The sequence below is a fragment of the Fringilla coelebs genome (genome assembly GCF_963513975.1).
Source record: "Fringilla coelebs genome assembly, chromosome: 27".
Classification (NCBI taxonomy): Eukaryota; Metazoa; Chordata; class Aves; order Passeriformes; family Fringillidae; genus Fringilla; species Fringilla coelebs.
Window position 1 is genome coordinate 573,171 of NC_140053.1, and position 23,713 is coordinate 596,883.

Below are 23,713 nucleotides of genomic sequence, written 5' to 3' on the forward strand. Positions count from 1 at the left end.
TCACGCCTCCAGCTCGAAGGCGGGCTCCAGGAATTCCCGGGGGACGATCCCGATCTCCCGGCCGAGCTCCCCGACCCACCAGCCGTGCCCGGGGTACTCCTGTGGGGCGGGAGCGGGGTCAGGCCCGACCCCAAACCCCCAGGAAGAAATAAATACCCCAGGAAGAAAGAAACACCCCAAATCCCACAAAAATAAATACCCCAAATCCCACAGAAATAAATAAATACCCCAAATCCCACAGAAATAAATACCCCAAATCCCACAGAAACAAATACCCCAAATCCCACAGAAATCCGAATTTGTCCCTGAACCCCAAATGTTTCCCTAAATCCGAATCCATCCATAAACCCCAAATATTTCCCTAAAATCCAAATTCATCCCTAAACCCCAAATGTTTCCCTAAACCCCAAATATTTCCCAAACCCCAAATATTTCCCTAAAATCCGAATCCATCCCTAAACCCCAAATGTTTCCCTAAACCCCAAATATTTCCCAAAATCCGAATCCATCCCTAAACCCCAAATATTTCCCTAAAATCCGAATTCATCCCTAAACCCCAAATATTTCCCAAAATCCGAATTCCTCCCTAAACCCAAAATATTTCCCTTAAATCCGAATCCACCCCTAAACCCCAAATATTTCCCTAAACCCCAAATGTTTCCCTAAACCCCAAAATGTTTCCCTAAACCCCAAATATTTCCCAAAATCCGAATTCCTCCCTAAACCCCAAATGTTTCCCTAAAATCCGAATTCCTCCCTAAACCCCAAATATCTCCCCAAACCCCAAACGTTTCCCTAAACCCCAAATATTTCCCTAAACCCCAAACGTTTCCCCAAACCCCAAACATTTCCCTAAACCCGAACCCTCCCCGCGGGCCGCACAATCCCAACCCGGTTTTCAAGCCCGCGCGGTTCCTCCCGTGCCGAGCCCGGGTTAAACCCGGGCCTAAACCCAGCGGGGCTTTTCCCGGATCCCGGGATTTGGGGCGCCCCGACCCTCCCCATCCCAGCTGGAATTCTCCGCTCCCGGGAGAATCGAACGCGCGATAAAAACCGCGGCAGCCGCTGCCAGAGCGCCCCGCGCCGCCCGGCGCAGATGTTCGTTAATTATGCTAATTTGGATTAAATCATTAGCGCCGAGCTCCGGCTCCGCTCCGCTCCTCCGCGGCCCGCTGGAATTCCGGGCTCTGGGGAGCGGAGGAGGAGGAGGAGGAGGAGGAGGAGGAGGAGGAGGAGGAGGAGGAGGAGGAGGAGGAGGAGGAAGGGGTTTTGTTGGGATTTGGTTAATTAGGGCTTAATGAGGGCTCTGCTGCGCTGGGCGGGGAGGGAGTTTGGGGGGGTTTATGGGGATTTTGGGGGTTTTACGGGGATTTTGGGGGGTTTAACGGGGATTTTTGGGGTTTACGGAGGTTTTGGGGGGTTTATGGAGATTTTGGGGGTTTTACGGGGATTTTGGGGGTTTTATGGGGATTTTGGGGGTTTTACGGCGATTTGGGGGGGTTTTATGGGGATTTTTGGGGGGTTTTAAGGGGATTTTGGGGGTTTTACGGGGTGACACGGGGGTGACACCGGGAGGACACGGGAGTGACACCGAGCCCAGACCCGTCCCGGTTTCCCGGCCAAGCCCTCGGATCCCGCGCGGGGCTGATCTTTATTGCACGGCTGATTTATCCAATTTATCCAAGGATTTATCCAATTCATGATTCCCCTCCCCGCCCAGGGTGACACCGGGGTGACACGGGGGTGACACCGAGCCCAGACCCGTCCCGGTTTCCCGGCCAAGCCCTCGGATCCCGCGCGGGGCTGATCTTTATTGCACGGCTGATTTATCCAATTTATCCCAGGATTTATCCAATTTATCCCAGGATTTATCCAATTAATGATTCCCCTCCCTGCCCGGGGTGACACGGGGGTGACACGGGGATGACACCGCGGTGACACCGGGCCCGGACCCGTCCCGGTTTCCCGCCCGAGCGCTCGGATCCCGCGCGGGGCAGATCTTTATTGCACGGCTGATTTATCCAATTTATCCCAGGATTTATCCAATTTATCCCAGGATTTATCCAATTAATGATTCCCCGGGGCCCTGCCACCACCCCTCCCTGCCCGGGGTGACACGGGGGTGACACGGGGGTGACACCGGGAGGACACCGAGCCCAGACCCGTCCCGGATCCCCGGCTGAACCCTCGGAAGAAGCGCGGGGCTGATCTTTATTGCACGGCTGATTTATCCAATTTATCCCAGGATTTATCCAATTTATCCCAGGATTTATCCAATTAGTGATTCCCCTCTCTGCCCGGGGTGACACGGGGGTGACACGGGGGTGACACTGAGGTGACACCGGGCCCAGACCCATCCCGGATCCCTGGCCGAGCGCTCCGATCCCGCACGGGGCTGATCTTTATTGCATGGCTGATTTATCCAATTTATCCCAGGATTTATCCAATTTATCCCAGGATTTATCCAATTTATCCCAGGATTTATCCAATTAATGATTCCCCGGGGCCCTGCCACCACCTCTCCCTGCTCAGGGTGACACCGGGAGGACACTGAGGTGACACCGGGCCCGGACCCGTCCCGGTTTCCCACCCGAGCGCTCCGATCCCGCACGGGGCTGATCTTTATTGCATGGCTGATTTATCCAATTTATCCCAGGATTTATCCAATTTATCCCAGGATTTATCCAATTAATGATTCCCCTCCCTGCCCAGGGTGACATGGTGGTGACACGGGGATGACACCGGGGTGACACTGAGGTGACACCAGGCCCGGACCCGTCCCGGTTTCCCGGCCGAGCGCTCGGATCCCGCGTGGGGCCGCTTTTTATTGCACGGCTGATTTATCCAATTTATCCCAGGATTTATCCAATTAATGATTCCCCGGGGCCCTGCCACCACCCCTCCCTGCCCGGGGTGACACGGGGGTGACACCGGGGTGACACCGAGGTGACACCGGGCCCGGACCCGTCCCGGTTTCCCGGCCGAGCGCTCGGATCAGCGCGGGGCTGATCTTTATTGCACGGCTGATTTATCCAATTTATCCCAGGATTTATCCAATTTATCCCAGGATTTATCCAATTTATCCCAGGATTTATCCAATTAATGATTCCCCTCCCCGCCCGGGGTGACACGGGGGTGACACTGAGGTGACACCGTGCCCGGACCCGTCCCGGTTTCCCACCCGAGCGCTCGGCTCTCTTTCCGGGCCGGCGGAGCGCGGCGGAGCGCGGGCCCCGAGGCGGGCGCGCCGGGCTCGGTGTGACGGGAACGTTTCATCTGCCGGGCCCGGTGTGCCGGGAACGTTTCATCTGCCGGGCCCGGTGTGACGGGATCGTTTCATCTGCCGGGCCCATCTGTGCCGCCGCCCCGAGAGAGGCGCCGCCGCCGCCGCCGCCGCTCGGCAGCGCCTTTAATATCCCCTAAATCACCTCCCCGGCGCGCTTCAAGGGCCATTGCCGCCGCCGCGCCGGTTCATCCCGAGTGCACGGCGGAACCGGGGGCACGGCGAGGGCAGCGGGGGCCCGCGGGGGGGCCCGGCCGGGATTCCCGGGGATTTGGGGGTCCCGAGCGCCGGGGAGGGCGCGGGGAGGGAGGAGGGAGGAAAAAAACCGAGATGGGAAATCCGGAGGAAGTTGGCGGGAGGGTTTGGGGGAGCGGGGGTGGGGGGTTTGGGGGTTCGGGGGGGCAGGGATTGGGGGGATGCTCAGGTTTCAGGAGGGGCAGGGAGGAGCAGAGAGCAGGGGGATGTGCGGGGTCCGTGGGGTTTGGAGTCTCAGGGACGCAGGAACTGGGGAGAAACGCGCCAGAATCGGGGGGAAATGCGCCAGAATTGGGGGGAAATGCGCCAGAATTGGGGGGGAAATGTGCCGGAATCGGGGGGAAATGCGCAAGAATTGGGGGGAAATGCGCCAGAATTGGGGGGAAATGTGCCAGAATTGGGGTGAAACGCTCAGAATCGGGGTGAAACTCCAGAATCGGGGTGAAACACCCGGAATCGGGGTGAAACACCCGGAATCGGGGTGAAACCCTCGGAATCGGGGTGAAAAGCGCCAGAATCGGGGTGAAACACCCAGAATCGGGGTGAAACACTCGGAATCGGGGTGAAAGGTGCCAGAATCGGGGTGAAACACCCGGAATCGGGGCGAAACACTCAGAATCGGGGTGAAAGGTGCCAAAATCGGGGTGAAAGACCCAGAATCGGGGTGAAACACCCGGAATCGGGGGGAAACACTCAGAATCGGGGTGAAACGTGTCAGAATTGGGGTGAAACACTCCAGAATCGGGGTGAAACACTCGGAATCGGGGTGAAACACTCGGAATCGGGGTGAAAGGTGCCAAAATCGGGGTGAAAGACCCAGAATCGGGGGGAAAGGTGCCAGAATCGGGGTGAAACCCTCGGAATCGGGGTGAAACGTGCCAGAATCGGGGTGAAACACTCAGAATCGGGGTGAAACACTCGGAATTGGGGTGAAATGTGCCAGAATCGGGGTGAAACACCCGGAATCGGGGTGAAACACCCGGAACCGGAGCTCTCCCCTCTGCCGCAGCGGCGGCGCTGAACTCGGGGCTCCGCAGCGCAGCTCGGGCACCCCGAGGAGCGCTCGGGCTCCGCCGCATCCCCCGCGTTGCCGCGGCAACCGGAGCCGGCCCCGCCGCCGCATCCCCCGGGGCCGCTCGGGCGGCTCCACCTGCGCCCCGCGGCCCCCGGCGGGGTCAGCGCGGGGTCGGCAGAATTAATGAAGGCGGGCGCTAATGAGGTGGCGGCGGCTGTTGATGCTCTCCGTGTGTCGGGGGCACTCGCATTTCCAGAGCTCATTATGGGCTGCAATTAGGCTGCGGCACCGCCAGATATTTAGCTCCGTGGGTTTTTTTTTTTATTCTTTTTTTTTTTTTTTTCTCCCACTCTTAAATTAGCATTTTAATAACGCCGCTGCCGAGCGGGGAGAACAACACCGAAATTGGCCGTTTTTCACGGGGAAAAACTTCCCGGCTCGCGTTAATGGCAGAGTTGTGAGGGAGAGAGGGGAAAAAATGAACCTTTCCCGCCTGTCCCAGCGGGGGGAAAAAAAGGGGAGAAAAAATGAAATGAAATAAAAAATCGGGAATGATTTTTATTTGGTTTATCGCCAGCTCCCGTTCCGAAATTTGCTCTGAGGCCGATTGTTGTCGGCTTTAAAGCCGCGCCTGATGGAGAGGAGCGGCCGGAGGAGCTGCGGGAGGGTTCGGGATGATTCCATCCACCCCAAACCCCCGGAGGAGGGAGCGGGGTGAGGATTTGGGAGCGGCGAGCGCCGGCTCCGGGATGGATCCGAAATAAAATCGGATCAAAACTCAGATTAAAAATCCCATTTAAAAAAAAATCCGATCAAAAATCTAATCAAAAATCCCAACAAAAATCCCACAAAAATCCCATCCAAAATCCCACAAAAATCCCGCAAAAATCCCACAAAAATCCGATCAAAAATCTCGCAAAAATCCCATCCAAAATCCCACAAAAATCCCAACAAAATCCCACAAAAACCCCACAAAAATCCCATCCAAAATCGCTCTCCAGACCCAAGCCCGGGGTCGCCTCCCCCTCCCGAAGTCAGCGCGGTGATTCCCTGAAATTCCCTGGATTTGGGGACCCCCCGGGGATGGGGACAGGTCGCAGCTTTGTAGGGAATTGGCAGAACCGCCCCTTTTCTTCCCAGGTTTTCAACCCAATCCCAGTCCCAGTCCTGACCCTGATCCCAATCCCGTTCCCGATCCCAGTCCCAATCCTGATCCCAATCCCGATCCCAATTCCGATCCCGATCCCAATCCCAATCCCGATCCCAATCCCAATCCCAGTCCCAGTCCTGATCCCAATTCCAATCCCAAACTCTTCCTTTTCCAGCAGGATTCCTGATCCCGGTGATTCGGTGATCCCAAATCCCCCCGGAATTGGGAATTTGGGGATTTTTCCCCCAGGATTGGGAATTTTGGGGATTTTTCCCTTGGGATTGGGAATTTTGGGGATTTTTCCCCCAGGATTGGGAATTTTGGGGATTTTTCCCTTGGGATTGGGAATTTTGGGGATGTGGGGGAAGGGGGAGGGACCCTGGGGGGGAACCAATGGGGGCGGGGCTGGGAGAGGGGCCTGGACTGGGACTGGGAGCACTGGGAGGGCTGGGATTGGGGGAACTGGGAGAACTGGGAGAACTGGGAGAACTGGGAGAACTGGGAGAGCTGGGATTGGGGCACTGGGAGAACTGGGAGAACTGGGATTGGGAGAACTGGGGTTGGGGCACTGGGAGAATTTGGATTGGGGAAACTGGGAGAACTGGGAGAACTGGGACTGGGGGAACTGGGAATGTGTTCCCCACTGGGCTCTGGGATTGGGTTTCCCACCCTGATCCCAGACTGGGGTTACTGGGATCGGGTTTCCCATCCTCATCCCAAACTGGACTCACTGGGATCGGGTTTCCCTCTCTGCCCCAAACTGGGATTACTGGTGGGGCTCCCCCTTTCCCCTGGGTCACTGGGAAGGGCTGACAGGGAATCCCCGGGAATCCCCCGGATCCCATTCCCGGCCCCATCCCAGGATCCCAAATCCCCGGGAATCCCTGCCCGGAATCCCTCGGGATGGATCCCTGGGGTTTTCACCAAATCCCCGCGTTTACCGGGACAATTCCCAGGAATTCCGGCCTTTTTTAGGGAATCCCAAATTCCCGGGAATTCCGGCCTTTTTAGGGATTCCACATTCCCGGGAATTCCGGCCTTTTTAGGGATCCTGCATTCCTGGGAATTCCGGCCTTTTTAGGGATTCCACATTCTCGGGAATTCCGGCCTTTTTTAGGGATCCCAAATTCCCGGGAATTCCAGCCTTTTTAGGGATCCCGGATTCCTGGGAATTCCGGCCTTTTTTGGGGATCCCGAATTCCCGGGAATTCCGGCCTTTTTAGGGATCCTGCATTCCCGGGAATTCCGGCCTTTTTAGGGATCCCGAATTCCCGGGAATTCCGGCCTTTTTAGGGATCCCGGATTCCTGGGAATTCCGGCCTTTTTTGGGGATCCCGCATTCCCTTTCCCCTTCCACCACTCCGGGGTTTTCCCGCATTCCTGCTGGGCAAAGGGAATTGGAACAAACCGGGAACGAAGGACGGAGCCGGCGGGATTGGGAGCCGGGAATTCCCATTTTTCCCCCCAATCCAGGATCCCCCATCCCGGATTTCCCCCCACTCCTTTTTTTTAATTTTCTTTTTTTTGGGATGGTTTTATTTAAACTCGGGATTTGTTTGGGATCTGCGGGAAGGGCTCGGGAATTCCGGGAGCCCGGGAATGTCGGGAATGCGCGGAATTCCCGCCGGGATTCGGGGCCAGCCCCGGGAAAAGGAGCCCGGGGAGCTCCGGGATTTTTGGGATTTCGGGGATTTTTGGGATTTCGGGGGTTTTTGGGATGGTTTTTTGGGTTTTTTTCCCGCAGTTTCTCTGTTTTTCCCGCGGTTTTCCAGGGAAAATTCCCGGAATCCGCCGGCAGGGGCGGGTGCGGGGGATGGACGGAGCGGGGGCGGAACGGAGAGCGGAAAACGGAAAATCGGGAGTGCAAAAATCCCAATCGAATACAGAAAATACATTTGTAAAAATGTATTGATAAAGTATAAAACGTAAAGCACCAAAAATAAAATATGAAATGTAAAAAAAGAGTAAAGTAGAACAGATAAACTGCAAGATCTAAAGCATAAAATATAAAAAACTTTAAAAAATTGAGTGTAAGCTCTAAAAATGAAAATGTAAAATAAAAAATATGTTTTTAGGTATACGAAATAAAAAAAAAATTAAAACGTAAAATATAAAATATAAAAATTATAATATAAAATGCGAAATTTAAGAAGTGAAATATAAAATGCAAAATGCAAAACGTAAAATAGAAAAAAAAATTAAAATTAAAAATTAAAAAAAAATTGCAAATTTCAATCTGAAAATGTGAAGTAGGAATTGCAAAGGACAAAATGCAAAGTGTTACAGAGAAATTTTAAAATTTAAAATAGAAAAGGGGTGGAAAAATCTCTGCCCTGTGACTCCCAGTCTGTGGAACATCCAGGAAAATCCGGGAATTCCCAGATCCAGGAAAATCCCGGAATTCCCAGATCCAGGAAAATCCGGGAATTCCGGGGCCGGGAGGAGCCCCCGGAGCCGCCCCCAAACCCCAAACCCCGAATTTCTGCTCAGCCCAAAGAAATCCCAGAGAAAATTCCCGGATTTCCTGCGGGGATCCAGGAATTTCTGCATTTGTTTCTTTATTAACTTAAATTATTATTGATCATGATTTTAATTGGCATTGGATTGCTTTAAAATTCCCTTTATTATTTATTATTTATTATTTATTATTTATTATTTATTATTTATTATTTATTATTTTTCAATTGTTCTTCATTATTGATGAACACGAATTTTCCTCTTTGTTTTCCTCTTTGTTCAGTAATTGATAATGAATTAATTAACATTTATTTATCTCGTTGTTTGCATGTTTATTTACTAATTTATAATGAATTAATGATTAATTAATGGGTTCTGGTACCTGTTTATTTTCCTGTTTATTCGGTTATTGATAATGAATTGATTAACATTTATTGATCTGTTTGTTTACTTCTTTATTAATTTATGATGGATTTAAATATCTGTTTACTAATTAATTAACATTCATTTACCTGCTCATTTATTAATCTCTAATAGATTTAATTCCCTGTTTTCATTAATGAATTAACGTTAGTTTGCCTGATTATTTATTAATTGATTAACAATAATTTACCTGATTATTTATTAATTTAGAATTAATTTATTTCCCTGGTTTATTATTAATTTATCATTAATCCACCTCTTCATTTAATAATTAAGAATTAATTTAGGATTTATTAATGTCCCTATTAATTAATTCTTTTATTCCATTAATTAATTAATTAGATTTATTCAATATATTAAATTAATTCGTTTTCCCGGCCGAGGCTCATCCCAGGAAATTCCCAAGGCGCTGATCCCAAACCCCTCCCGGTTTTTCTGGATCCTTGGGAATTCTCAGCCCTGAATTCCCAAGGAAATGTGGGAATGTTCTGGAATTCCTGGGAACCCCAGCCCCGGGGCCGCCGGGATCGACGGGACGAGGAACGGGGCCGAGTTCGTCCCGGAATTCCCGGGAGCGGGGACGGAATTCCGGCTTTTCCCGGGGGGATAAAGGGCAGGGAATCCCTGGGGAGGGGGAAATTTGGGATGGAGATTGGGAATAACGGGCAGGGAATCCCTCGGAGGGGGAAATTTGGGAATGGAGATTGGGAATAACGGGCAGGGAATCCCTGCGGAGGGAAATTTGGGAATGGAGATTGGGAATGTGCAGGGAATCCCTGGAGGGGGAAATTCGGGATGGAGATCGGGAATAACGGGCAGGGAATCCCTGCGGAGGGGGAAATTTGGGATGGAGTTTGGGAATGGGCTGGTGAGGATGGACTGGGGAAATTCGGGATTGGGGAATGCGCAGGGGAGGCCCTGAGGAAAATTTGGGATTCGGGAGGGGCAGGGCTCGTTCCTGAGGATGAGGAAAATTCGGGATGCAGAGATGGGGATGCGCAGGGGAGGCCCCGAGGGCCGGGCACAGTTTGGGATCAGCCTCGTCCCAGGCCCTGTGGTGTCTCCAATTGTCCCATCCCTGTCCCTGTTCCCGTCCCATCCCTGTCCCTGTCCCATCCCTGTCCCATCCCTGTCCCTGTCCCTGTCCCTGTCCCTGTCCCTGTCCCTGTCCCTGTCCCATCCCTGTCCCTGTCCCGTCCCTGTCCCTGTCCCTGTCCCATCCCTGTCCCTGTCCCGTCCCTGTCCCTGTCTCTGTCCCTGTCCCTGTCCCATCCCTGTCCCTGTCCCTGTCCCTGTCCCTGTCCCTGTCCCTGTCCCATCCCTGTCCCTGTCCCCATCCTTGTCCCTGTCCCATCCCTGTCCCTGTCCCTGTCCCATCCCTGTCCCTGTCCCATCCCTGTCCCTGTCCCGTCCCTGTCCCTGTCCCTGTCCCTGTCCCTGTCCCTGTCCCTGTCCCTGTCCCTGTCCCTGTCCCTGTGCCTGTCCTGCGGGGTGACCAGGAGTGACCAGGAGTGACCAAATGTGACCGGGGGGTGACCGGGGGGTGACCGAGACGTGATCAAGGGGTGATCGAGGGGTGACCGAGGGGTGACCGGGGGGTGACCGACGGGTGACCGGGGGTGACCGGGGGTGACCGGCGGGTGACCGGGGGGTGACCGGGGGGTGACCGCTGCCTTCCAGCTGCCGCCATGGCGGCGCTGCCGCCGTTCCCAGCGGGATCATTGCGGGCACCGAGCGCAGCTGAGCCCGGACCGAACTCATCCCGCGCCGCCTCCGGGGACGAGCGGGGGGAGCCCCGGGCCGGTCCCCGCTCCCACATCCACGGAAAATGCCACTAGGTGTCACCCCGCGCCCGCGGCTGCCGCCGGCATGCGGGAATTCTCCGCCGGAGCTTCCCTCTCCCGGTTCTACCGGCAGGGATGGAGGGAATGAACGGATCCCGGTTAGAGCAGGGATGGAGGGGATGAACGGATCCCGGTTTGGGGCAGGGATGGAGGGAATGAGCGGATCCCGGTTAGAGCAGGGATGGAGGGAATGAGCGGATCCCGGTTTGGGGCAGGGATGGAGGGAATGAGCGGATCCCGGTTAGGGCAGGGATGGAGGGAATGAGCGGATCCCACATTCCCACAGTTATCCTGGAGGAGGTTTTAGGGCAGGGATGGAGGGAATGAGCGGATCCCGGTTTTAGGGAAGGGATGGAGGGAATGAGCGGATCCCGGTTTGGGCAGGGATGGAGGGAATGAGCGGATCCCGGTTTGGGGCAGGGATGGAGGGAATGAGCGGATCCTGGTTAGAGCAGGGATGGAGGGAATGAGCGGATCCCGGTTTGGGGCAGGGATGGAGGGAATGAGCGGATCCTGGTTAGAGCAGGGATGGAGGGAATGAGCGGATCCCGGTTAGAGCAGGGATGGAGGGGATGAGCGGATCCCGGTTAGGGCAGGGATGGAGGGAATGAGCGGATCCTGGTTAGAGCAGGGATGGAGGGAATGAGCGGATCCCGGTTAGGGCAGGGATGGAGGGAATGAGCGGATCCCGGTTTGGGGCAGGGATGGAGGGAATGAGCGGATCCCGGTTAGGGCAGGGATGGAGGGAATGAGCGGATCCCGGTTAGGGCAGGGATGGAGGGAATGAGCGGATCCCGGTTAGAGCAGGGATGGAGGGAATGAGCGGATCCCGGTTTGGGGCAGGGATGGAGGGAATGAGCGGATCCCGGTTTTAGGGCAGGGATGGAGGGAATGAGCGGATCCCGGTTAGAGCAGGGATGGAGGGAATGAGCGGATCCCGGTTTGGGGCAGGGATGGAGGGGATGAACGGATCCCGGTTAGAGCAGGGATGGAGGGAATGAGCGGATCCCGGTGTTCCCGGGCAGGGATGGAGGGAATGAGCGGACCCCGGTCAGAGCAGGGATGGAGGGAATGAGCGGATCCCGGTTAGGGCAGGGATGGAGGGAATGAGCGGACCCCGGTCAGAGCAGGGATGGAGGGAATGAGCGGATCCCGGTTTGGGGCAGGGATGGAGGGAATGAGCGGATCCCGGTTTGGGCAGGGATGGAGGGAATGAGCGGATCCCGGTTAGAGCAGGGATGGAGGGGATGAACGGATCCCGGTTTGGGGCAGGGATGGAGGGGATGAGCGGATCCCGGTTTGGGGCAGGGATGGAGGGAATGAGCGGATCCTGGTGTTCCCGGGCAGGGATGGAGGGAATGAACGGATCCCGGTTTTAGGGCAGGGATGGAGGGAATGAGAGGATCCCGGTTCTACCGGCAGGGATGGAGGGAATGAGCGGATCCCGGTTTTAGGGCAGGGATGGAGGGAATGAGCGGATCCCGGTTTGGGGCAGGGATGGAGGGAATGAGCGGATCCCGGTTAGAGCAGGGATGGAGGGAATGAGCGGATCCCGGTTAGAGCAGGGATGGAGGGAATGAGCGGATCCTGGTGTTCCCGGGCAGGGATGGAGGGAATGAGCGGATCCCACATTCCCACAATTATCCTGGAGGAGGTTTTAGGGCAGGGATGGAGGGAATGAGCGGATCCCGGTGTTCCCGGGCAGGGATGGAGGGAATGAGCGGATCCCGGTTTGGGCAGGGATGGAGGGAATGAGCGGATCCCGGTTAGAGCAGGGATGGAGGGAATGAGCGGATCCCGGTTTGGGGCAGGGATGGAGGGAATGAGCAGATCCCACATTCCCACAATTATCCTGGAGGAGGAATCGCTGGGACAGGGAAAAGGGAGCAGGGCCGGGAACGGGGATATGGGAACGGGGTTTTGTTGGGATGGTGGAATTCCGGGATGGGGTGGGAGGGAAGGAGCTCAAACCCCATCCCAAAACCAGCCCTGCCACGGGCAGGGACCCCTCCCACTACCCCAGGCCAGCCTGGCCTTGGGCGCTTCCAGAGGTGGGAATTGGGATGGGAATTGGGGATGGGAATTGGGGATGGGAATTGGGGATGGGAATTGGGGATGGGAATTGGAGATGGGAATTGGAGATGGGAATTGGGGATGGCAATTGGGGATGGGAATTAGAGATGGGAACTGGGGATGGGAATTGGGGATGGGAATTGGGGATGGGAATTGGGGATGGGAACTGGGGATGGGAATTAGGGATGGGAATTGGGGATGGGAACTGGGGATGGGAATTGGGGATGGGAATTGGGGATGGGAACTGGGGATGGGAATTAGGGATGGGAATTGGAGATGGGAATTGGGGATGGGAATTAGGGTTGGGAATTGGGGATGGGAATTGGGGATGGGAATTGGAGATGGGAATTGGAGATGGGAATTAGGCACAGGAATGACTCTCCCCTTCTCCCAAGTGAATTCCCAGTGTTTTCTCCTGGCAGGGGTTTTTGGAATGAGTTGTTGGCACCTCGGGGTTGTCACCCTGCACCTCCCAGACCCAGGGCGCCCAGGATCCCTTGGGATCAGCATTCCCGGGATTCCTGGGATCAAACGGGCCCTGATTTCCCTGGAAGCTGCCGAGGAATGCTGGGACGGGGTCGGTTTCTCCATCGGGAAGATCCAGCCCGGATCCAGCCTTGACAATTCCACCATTCCCCGACCCCCTTCCGCCCCCGGTGCCCGCTTTTCCCGGGAATGCCGGGCGGGGAAGGCGCCAGATGGGATTTTACAGGAGCCGCAATTCCGCGCTCGGAGCCAGCGGGCGCCGTGAGATTAATTCCGCGAAATTAATTGGGACAAGATTGAAAAGGAAATTAAGGCGCAGCTGAGTGAACATTCCCAACCTTTTCCCTCCTCCTCCTCCTCCTCCTCCTCCCATCACCGCCTCCCTCCGCTTCCCACATCCTGAATTCACAGGGAAAAGCCCCCAGGAATTCCGCCGGAATTCCCGCTGGGATCTCGGGGTGCCACCCCCGGGCGAAGGCGGCCTGGGGGGGGATCCCAGCGCAGGCGATTCCCCAAATTCCCACATCGGGAATGCCCCAGAAATGGGGAATTCGCAGGGTTCCAGAGAGGGTGCGGGATCAGGAGGGGGAGCTGCTCCTCCCACCCCAAATCAAGTCCCAGATAGGCCCCAATCCCAGTAAAAACCAGTAAAAACCAGTAAAAACCAGTAAAAACCAGTAAAGAACAGAAAAAACAGTAAAAAACAGTAAACCCCCAGTAAAACCCAGTAAAAATCAATAAAAACCAGTAAACGCCCAGTAAAAACCAGTAAAAACCAGTAGAAACCAGTAAAAACCAGTAAAAAACAATAAACCCCCAGTAAAACCCAGTGAAACCAATAACCCCCATTCCTGACGTCATTAATTTAATTTTAAATCTTAATTTTTTGTGATTTTAGCACCTTTTGGCGCCCGAATCCCCCAAAATTCCCGCTCCTACCTCACTGAGGATGAAGCCGCCCCGTCGGGAATGGGAAATAAAACGGGAAACGAGCCAAAATTCCCAAAAAAACTCCAAAAATTTGCGGCTCCCACCTTGCTGAGGATGCGGATGAGGTCGCCCCGTTGGAAGGAGAGCTCGTCGGGGTTGTCCCCGCGGCAATCCCACAGCCCCTGGTAGTAACTGGAGTAATCCCAGTCGGAATTTTCTGGGGAAAAGGGGAAAAGAAAGGGTCAGGCTGGGGAGGGATTGGCAGGTCCGGGATCACCGAGGGGATTCCGGAGCCGAGAGTTCTCCTGGAGCTCCTCCGGGATGGGAAAGGCCCCGGGTCCGTCGGGAATCTGGGGTGCTGAGGCTGGGAAACGCCGGGAATTCCGTGGAATTCCATCGCGGAGCGGCCGGCTGAGGGACTGGCGCTGCCCAAAGAGTTTGGTCCCGGTTTTCCGGGAATTCCTTTCCTAGGAATTCTCATCCCAGCTCCTTTCCTGCTCCCCAGAGGGACAGGAGGGCGCTGGAGGCATCCTGGGAATATCCGTCGGGATCCTGGGGGGGTTGGATCCCAAAATTCCTGTGGGATCTCTCTGTGGATTTTTAGGGATAAAAATCCCACTTTCCCACTTTGAAACTCCCAAATCCCTCCGTTATACCAGGAATTCTGGGAAATCAGGATGAGTCTTCCCAAGTGGAATTCCACCAATGGGAGGAGTCAAATCCCAGGAATTCTCCCGTTCTCCACATTTTTCGCAGCCCAGGATGCTCCAAAGTGGCCAAAATCCCAAAATATCCCCCCCATCCATATCCTGGGAATCCTTCGGGTTGGGATCTTACCCTCCTCGCTCCCAAAATCCTCCTCATCCTCCGGGACCGGCGGCTCCAGCTCCTCATCTGGGGGGGAAAAAACAATGGGAAAATCCGGGAAAAACAGAGGAGAAATCAGAGAAAATCCGGGAATGCCGCAGCTCCGGCAGGCCCAGGGCTCCGAGAGAATCCTGGGAATAAAAAATTCCCGGATTGAGGGCGGGGAGAGGAAGTACCGGGGAAGATTTTCATGGAAAACCGGAACCGTTGTGGGCACCGGGAAAAACAAATCCCAGAATTTCCGGGTGTCCCCGCGGGAAGAGAGGAAAAGGAGATTCCAGAGGGGAAATTCCGGGCTGGGAATGCCAGGAAGGAAGCAGGGATTAGGGAGGAAGGGGTGGAAGGAATGACCCCGGGGAAAGGGCGGATTCCAGAGGGGCTGGAAAGGCTTGGGAAAATGGGAAGGGAGTGGAGCTGGGTGGAGCATCCCAAATTTCCATCCTTATCCGTGGAAAACCCATTTCCCATCCAGGGAAATCCCATTTCCTGTCCCACGGACATCCCTGCCCGCTCCTTGTCCCGTTCCCAGGCACATTCCTGGAGGATTTGGGCCCGGGAGATCCGGGAATGGGATCCATGGGGACAGGAGCTGCTCCTCCCCACCACCCAGGGGATTTCCTGGAACCAAATCCCATGGATCCAAGAGTTTTCCTGGAACCAAATCCGATGGATCCAAGAGTTTTCCTGGAATATCAGGCCTGGAAATGAAGCTCTGCCTTCCCAACTCCACCCAACACTTGGATTCTCCGGGACTGACTCAAAGGGAAAAGCCGGAAAACTTTGGAAAATTCCGCTTCTCCCTCCCCACCCCACTTTTGGGATCCTCATCCCGGGGGTCCGGAGCCGCCGGCGCATCCCGGGAAGCTCCGGAATCTCTGCGGAGCCGAGTTTTTAATGGAGCAATTTGATTCAATTTTCCAGTCGATAAAATTCCCCGGCAGCGCTCGGCGCTTCCGAACGGACACCTTCACTCCTGATTTAACATTCCCATCGAATCCTTCCCGGGAAATTGGAAAAATTTATCACCTGTGAAATTTTATTTGGCCTCGGCCGCGTCTGTTTTTGTAAAACTTCATTAACGCCGAGGAAATTATCTCTCCGTGGCTTTTCCCGGTTTTTTTATTCCCGTCTCACGGGTTTTTTTTTTCTTTTTTCCGTGGTTTTTGGTCGGGAGGTAAAGGAGGGAGAAGGGGGCGGAGGGAGGGTGGGATTGGGGCTTTTCCTGGGGTTTTTGGGGCTTTTCCTGGGGTTTTTGGGGCTTTGGGATGGAGGGGGATCTGTGAGTTGGGTTGTTCCGGGAGAGCTGGGAAGCCTAATCCATGGAAATTCATGGAAATCCATGGAAATGCATGGAAACCCGTGGAAGTCCAAGGAAATCCACGAAAATCCATGAAAATCCATGGAAACCCATGGAAATCCATGGAAACCCATGGAAATCCATGGAAACCCGTGGAAATGCATGGAAACCCATGGAAATCCGTGGAAGTCCAAGGAAACCCATGGAAATCCATGGAATCCTATGGAAACCCATGGAAATCCATGGAAATATATGGAAGCCTATGGAAACCCATGGAAACCCATGGAAACCCATGGAAACCCTTGTCAGGCTATGTCAGGAAAGCTGGAAAACCTAATCCATGGAAATCCATGGAAATTCATGAAAAACTATGGAAAACACACGGAAATCTGTGAAAACCTATGGAAATCAATGGAAATCCATGGAAACCCATGGAAAACCATGAGAACCTATGAAACCCAGTGAAAATCCATGAAAATCCTTGAAAAAAATCCATGAAAATCCATCGAAACTCTGAGGGCTGCTCCAGCAGGATCCCCAGATCCGAAATTCCCAGAAAAACAAGGTTTGGGTTTGGGAGGTCCATCAAAAGCTTGGAATAAAGAAATGGGATAAAACCTTGGAATTTGGGGTGGGTTTGGAGCGGAGATGTGGGAATGGTGCCGGTGTGGGAACGGCCGAGGTTTCCCCGCGGTTTTCCAAGGAAAAGTTGGGAATTTGGGAGCTCACCTGGCATCACCTCGTAGATGTCGTCGCCTTCCAGCTCCTCTGGATTCAGGGCGGAATTTTGGGAATTGTTCATGGAATCGGAGCTGTCCCGGTCCTTGGAGAGCTCTTCCTCCTCCTCCTCCTCCTCCTCCTCCTCCTCATCCTCGTCGCAGGGAATGGTCAGGGAGCTCAGGTCTGCAGGGAAAGAGGGGAAAAAGGATGGAAAAGTGGGAATTCTCCCGATTCCAGAGGGGTGGGATCGAGATCCAAATCCTGTGCCCAAGAACGGGCAAAAAAACCAAGGAAAAACCCAAGGAAAGATGGGAAAAACCAAAGATGGGAAATCCCAGGAACAACCCCAAATTCAGGGATGAATCCTGACGGGAACACAGCTGGGGGGTGCCAGAGGTTCCGGAATTTTCTCTGCCTCCAGCTGGAGCAACTCCCCACAGATCCAGGGTGGATGGAAAGCCCCAATCCAGGTGGGAAAACGCTTCCCAAAGATCCCAAAAACCCGGGAGCCGCTCCAGACTCACCCCTGAGGAGGAACCGGATCTGCTCCACCCAGTCCTGGGCCTCGGCCGGGCTCGGAGCTGTGAACTGCAGGGAGAACCCGTTATCCCGGGATTTGGGATTGTTTGGGATTTGGGATTTGGGATTATTTGGGATTTGGGATGGGGGGACCGGGACCCGCCATTCCCAACCCCGGGGCACCGGGAAAATCCATCCCCCGGATTTGTCTCCCGGCTACGAGTGGGACCGAAGCACGGCCAGGATATCCCAGGAAAGCTGGAAAACCGAATCCGTGGAAATCCACGGAATTCCATGGAAATCCATGGAAACCCTAGCCAGGCTATCCCAGGAAAGCTGTCACGCCTAATCCATGGAAATCCATGGAAATCCATGGAAATCCATTCCCGTTTCTCTCTGGCTGTTCCTGTTTCACCCCCCAAATTCCCATTTTCCCACCAAAATTCCCGTTTCCTCCACAAAATTCCCATTTCCACCCCCAAATTCCCATTTCCCCCCAAAAATGTCCATTTTTTCCCCCTGAAATTCCCATTTCCCCCCAAATCTCCCATTTTCCTGCCATTTCCCACCTCGTAGGAGCGTTTTCCAGGACAGAGCAGCTGGAAGCAGCATTTTTTCCGGGAATCTTTCCGGAGCTGGGAATCCAGGCGGGCCTGGTAGCGCTCGATGGGAAAGGAGCCTTTGGGCTGCTTGCCTGGGAAAAGGGAATTGGGAGAAAATTGGGATTTTCCAGCTTTTTTTCCACCCCTGGACACTGCTCCGGGGAGGGGGGGGTTTCTCCATGGAGGGAAACTGAGGCACGCGTCTGGAAAATTCCAGGGAAGGGGAAAGTCCAGAAAATCCGGGAAAGGGAAATGGTTGGAAAATTCTGGGAAATGCCCGGAAACTTCCCTTTGCTCCGATGGAAAAAACCCCAAATCCAGGTGGGATTTTCCCTTCCAGGACCCGGGAATTGCGGTTTTCCACCGTCAGATCCCACTTTTCCACCCGAAAGTTGGGAATTCTTTTCCCGCTCACTTTTCTCATTGGCGTAGTAGAGGAAATTCCGTTGGGTGAGGACGCACCAGCGCTTGTGCCACTCGGAGCCGAAAAAGCTGGGCTCTGGAAAAACGGGAAAAAAACAGGGAAAAATGGGAAAAGGCAGGAAAAATCGGGAAAAGCGGGAAAAAGGCTCCATTTTATTCCTTTGGGATGAGTTTCTCACGGATTTGATGCTGCCAGGGAACGCGTTTGGGGTTAAATCTCTGGGAAATGTTGTTAAATCAGAAATTAGTGGGAGTTAAGCCAGGCCTAACTCCGCGCTGAGCTCGGGGAAAAGCCAGGAGCTGTTTCTGCCTCTTGCCATCCATAATTCCCGAGAAAATCCCATTAGGGAAGGGAATAATTTGTGGCTTTCACGGGAAAAGGGAGATAAGGCCGAGGCTGATTCCGAGCCCGGCTCTTATCTCCGCATTAAACGTGGGATGATCCCGAATCCCTGGAGCTTTTCCCGGCTTTTTCTCCTCATTAGTTTTGCCCTCCAGGCCTGGGCCGGGCTTAATTCAATTCCAGGATTTAATTTGGATGCTCTGGAAAAGGGAACGAGCCCAGCAAGGCATTGGAAAAACCTGGAAGGTCCTGCCGGTGGAAATCCGTGGATTTCCTGGTATTTCCTGGGGGTTTTTTAGGCTGGAAATTTGGGATTTTCCCAAATGTTCAGGTGGCAGCGCTGGATCTTCTCCTGGAATTCCAGGTTTTACCTCGGGATCTCTTCTCCAGGTATCCTTGCTTCAAAATATTCCCGGAATCCTGGATGGGCCGTGGGATCTCCTCCGGGCCTGCAGGGAGCAGAGCAAAGGAAAATCTTGGGATTTGCCATTCCCATTCCCACATTCCGAGGTTTCCAGCCCCTTTCTTTGGGGGAGCAGCGCTGGGGATGGAAATCCCAGTTTATCCCAATCCCACTGGTATTCCCAGGATTGGGAATAGGGAGCGGGGTCTTGGAATTCTGGGATTCAGCGGGATGGGGCTGGAGCCGCCCTTTTTCCCTGGAATCTGGTTGGGTTATGGACATGGAAACCCAATTCCCATGGAAAACCCAATTCCCATTGTGGATCTGCCCATGGAATCTCATCCCGGAGCCTGGGAGGGCTCTGCCATTCCCAGCTCATCCCAAAATCCTGGGAATCCTGGGATAGGGGGAGGTGACCCTGGATGAGCTTTAGGATCCCTTCCATCCCAAATTACCCCCAATAAATCCACACAAAAGTGAAAAACATGGAGATAAAAATGCAAAAATGTAAAAAACACGGATCCACGACTTGGAAAATCCCTGGAATTCCTTCCCTGCTCCCCAATTCTTCCCCAATCCCAACATCCCGACCCCGGCCCTGCCCGGCCGAGCCCTCCCTGATCCACAATGAGCCGGAAAATCCTAAATCACTCCCTAATGGAGCGTCCGCCCCATCCATCAGCGGGCGGGAATTCATCCCCATTAATTCCCTAATCCATGATAAACTTCCCGTCCTTTCCTGTCCGCGCGGGGACTCCGTAAATCCCGACTTTTGCTCCGGCTCCAGCGGAGCGTTCAGGTGTGCTCCGACCATTCCTCGTTAGCCCGACGGCCTCATTTTCCCGGGAATGGCCTTGGAGGCCTCATTTTCTGGGAATGGTGAGGCCTTGGAAGCCTCGTTTTCTGGGAATGGCCTTGGAAGCCTCGTTTTCCCGGGAATGGCTTCGGAGGCCTCGTTTTCCCAGGAATGGCCTTGGAAGCCTCGTTTTTCTGGGAATGGTGAGGCCTTGGAAGCCTTGTTTTCCCGGGAATGGCCTTGGAGGCCTCGTTTTCCCGGGAATGGCCTTGGAAGCCTTGTTTTCCCGGGAATGGCCTTGGAGGCCTCGTTTTTCTGGGAATGGCCTTGGAAGCCTCGTTCTGTCCGCAGCAAACTTGGGAATTCTGCAGACAGCAAACTTGGGAAAAAGTTTGGAATTCCGGGCAAACTTGGGGATCCTGGAGGCAAAAAATTCGGGGAATTTTAGACGGGGCAAACTCAGGAATTCCAGGGGCGGCAAATTTGGGAATTCCGGAGGGCAGCAAAACTCTGCAATTCCAGAGGCAAGAAACCGGGGCTGACTCCCCACAACGGGGCAGATCCAGGGGGGATTTTTTGGGATTCTGTCCAAGCTGACGTCCGGCAGGGCTGGGAACGGCTCCCATAAATCCCGGCCCATCCCGGGAGCCCGCGGAAGGCCGGGATCGGCCCCCGCATCCGGCCGGGAAGCGCGGCCGGAGCTCGACCGCGGCTTCGCCGCGTTCCCGATAAGGAGCTCATCCATCAGGGCCGGGGGAAGGCAGAAGGGCGGGGACGGGGTTGGATTTATCGGGAATGTGTCATTCCCTCCACACGCCCCGCGGGATAAATGGATCCTCCATCATCCCCGGCCGCTCCGCACCTGCGGCCGCGCGCGCTCCGGGATGACCGGAGCCGAGGGTTTGATGGATTCTCCCGACTTTAATGAACGTAAACAAACAAAGGAGAGAGGGAAACATCAAATAATTCCCGTGACAGCTCCCAAAAGGAGCCGGGAGAGCGGGAAGCGCTTCCCAAAGGGAGCCGCGTTTGATGTGGGATCGGGATTTGTAAACAGCGGCAGCTCCGGATCGCGCCTTATCCAAATATTTCCCTTTCCCAGCGCCGGCTGAAAGTCGGGATTGACGGCTTTGGACTCTTCAACTTTCAGCTTTCACCCCGCGGCTCCGGGGGGAGAGCCCACCCCCCCGTTCCCGCTGGAATTTGTTCCCTAATTTCCCCTTGGAAAAGCTGATATGGGGCAGCTGGAGATCAAACTCCCAGAGCTGCTTTTCCCCGGCTTTCCCGGTTTTCCAGAGGGGCCCGAGCCCCTGCAAGGACCTCTCGGCCCCAAAGGAGGAGGGAGGGGGGCAGTGACCTCAATTCCTGCCGGGATTTGTTCCCTAATTCCCCCCTGGAGAAGCTGACATGGGACACCTGGAGATCCGACTGGTCCCGCTCTTCCCGCTCATTCCCGGTTTTCCAGAGGGTCCTGAGCCCCCCCAAGAACCCTGAGGCCCCAAAAGGAGCCAGGGGAGGAGGGGGAGAGGGAATGGGAGGGGTGAGCCCCATTCCTGCCGGGATTTATTCCAATCTCCCCATGGAAAAGCCGATCTGGGGTGCCTGGAGATCAAACTGGAGCCGCTCATTCCCGGTTTTCCAGAGGTTTCCCGTTTTTTCCCAGTCTCAGCCCTCATCCATCCCATCCCTTTTTTCCATCTGGGCCAGGAGCTGCCCGTGGGTCAATCCCAGAGGGATGAAGCTCCCCCGGCCATGGAAAAACGGGATTTGGGGTGCTGAGCCTTGGGAGCAAATCCCAAATCCCGGTGGGATCCTCCTGCATGGCCATCCCCTTTTCCTTATTCCCAACGGGGCCAGCAAATCCAGGGAAAATCCCAAATTTTGAGGAGCTGAAGGTGTCACAGAGCGGGAATTCCACCTTTAATCCCGAGCTGAAATTCGGGAATCAAAGGAAGGGAAGGAAAGGACCTTTCTGCCATAAATATCCCGGGAATTCCCACCGGGACCCCGGGGTGAGATCCCGGCTCTTTAAAAACGTATCCCAAGGAAATCAAGCACCTCCGTCACCTTCCCGGGAATATTTACGGCCTCTGGGAAGGGGTGGCCAGCAGAATTCCCACTTGGAATTCTCCAGGAGCCGGCAAAGGTCAGCGCGGGGATGGACGCGGCTGAGGGATTTCCCTCCCGAGATTCCAGGGCCGGGAGATCCCAACCCTGGAGCTGCTCCCAGGGGATTCTCCCGGGCTTTGGGGTCGCGTCCCGGGCAGGAATTCAGGCAAGGGCCGTGTCATTCCAAGATTTTGCCACAAGGAAGCAGCAGAAGCTCAGGATTGGAGCCGGGAGAGGGACCGGCCCCGGCAGGAGCGGCAGCGGGGGCTGGGATCCCAATTCCCAAATTTCTGATCCCAAAAAAGGGCTGGGAACGCTGGCTGGGATCCCAATTCCCAAATTTCCCACCCCAAAAAGTGGCTGGGAACGCCGGCTGGGCTCCCAATTCCCAAATTTCCCACCCCAAAAAGTGGCTGGGAACGCTGGCTGGGATCCCAATTCCCAAATTTCTGATCCCAAAAAAGGGCCGTGCTGATCCCTAAAATCCCCTGTCCCGGGGGGCTCCGGACCCCCCCTTTTCCCCTGTTTTAGGGTGGCAGCTCCATCTGCAATTCCGGCTGGGAATTCCAAGGGAAGCCGATGGGGGTTGGCAGGTCCCTGTCCCTGTCCTTGTCCCCATCCCTGTCCCTTTTCCCATCTCTATCCCTGTCCCCATCCCAGTCCCTCCAAACCCCTTCCCCCCATTTTAGGGTGCCAGCTCCAGGCCCCATTCCTATTAGGAATTTCACGGGAAGCGGATGGGGGTTGGCAGGTCCCTGTCCCCACCCCTGTCCCTTTTCCCATCCCATCCCATCCCATCCCATCCCATCCCATCCCATCCCATCCCATCCCATCCCATCCCATCCCATCCCATCCCATCCCATCCCATCCCATCCCATCCCATCCCATTATCCCATCCCATCCCATTATCCCATCCCATCCCATTATCCCATTATCCCATTATCCCATCCCATCCTATCCCGTTCCCATCCCGTTCCCATCCCTTCCCATTATCCCATCCCATTATCCCATTATCCCATTATCCCATTATCCCATTATCCCATCCTAGACCCCCAAACCCCTCTCCCCATTTTTGGGGCGGCCGCTCCGTGCCCCATTCCCACTGGGACCTCCTCGGGACGCTCCAGCCCCGCTCCCTCCCTCTCCCTCTCCTGACCTCATCACTTTTCCCCCCTCTCCAAAAGTGCTGAGCGCGGCTTTCCCGGGAATTATTTATCCGCGGGAGAAATGATTAAAAAAATTATTGGGAGAAAAAGGGAGATAAAACAAAACATCGATCGCTGGGGCCGCATCCGCCCCGGGGAGCGCCGGGAAGTGACAGCGGGTGAGGGATGGCGGGGCCGCAAAAACAGGGAACGGCTTTTTATGGCGGCTCGGATCCCCAGCGAGCCGTAAATCCGGGATGTGGGGGGTCGGGGAGCGGCTCCGAACGGGGGGAGCTCTGGGGAGGGGTCCTGGTGGGATCAGGGATATGGGATACCAAAATCCTGGTGGGATCAGGGCTATGGGATACCAAAATCCTGGTGGGATCAGGGCTATGGGATCCCAAAATCCAGGCGGGATCAGGGCTCTGGGATCCCAAAATCCAGGTGGGATCAGGGGTCTGGGATACCAAAATCCAGGCGGGATCAGGGCTCTGGGACCCCAAAATCCAGGTGGGATCAGGGGTCTGGGATACCAAAATCCAGGTGGGATCAGGGCTCCAGGACCCCAAAATC

At 54.9% G+C, this 23,713-nt stretch overlaps 1 protein-coding gene across 1 annotated transcript; it reads right to left on the reverse strand.

Moving 5' to 3' along the window:
• Window positions 1-19,904, reverse strand: SKAP1 (src kinase associated phosphoprotein 1; the record flags this gene model as incomplete). Its single annotated transcript, XM_084221990.1, has 9 exons — window positions 1-99; window positions 14,021-14,133; window positions 14,754-14,810; window positions 16,810-16,983; window positions 17,325-17,388; window positions 17,889-18,013; window positions 18,337-18,420; window positions 19,059-19,136; window positions 19,817-19,904. 9 exons carry the CDS (start codon window positions 19,902-19,904, stop codon window positions 1-3), a joined length of 882 nt encoding a protein of 293 aa, XP_084078116.1.
• Window positions 19,905-23,713: the final 3,809 nt, after the last annotated feature.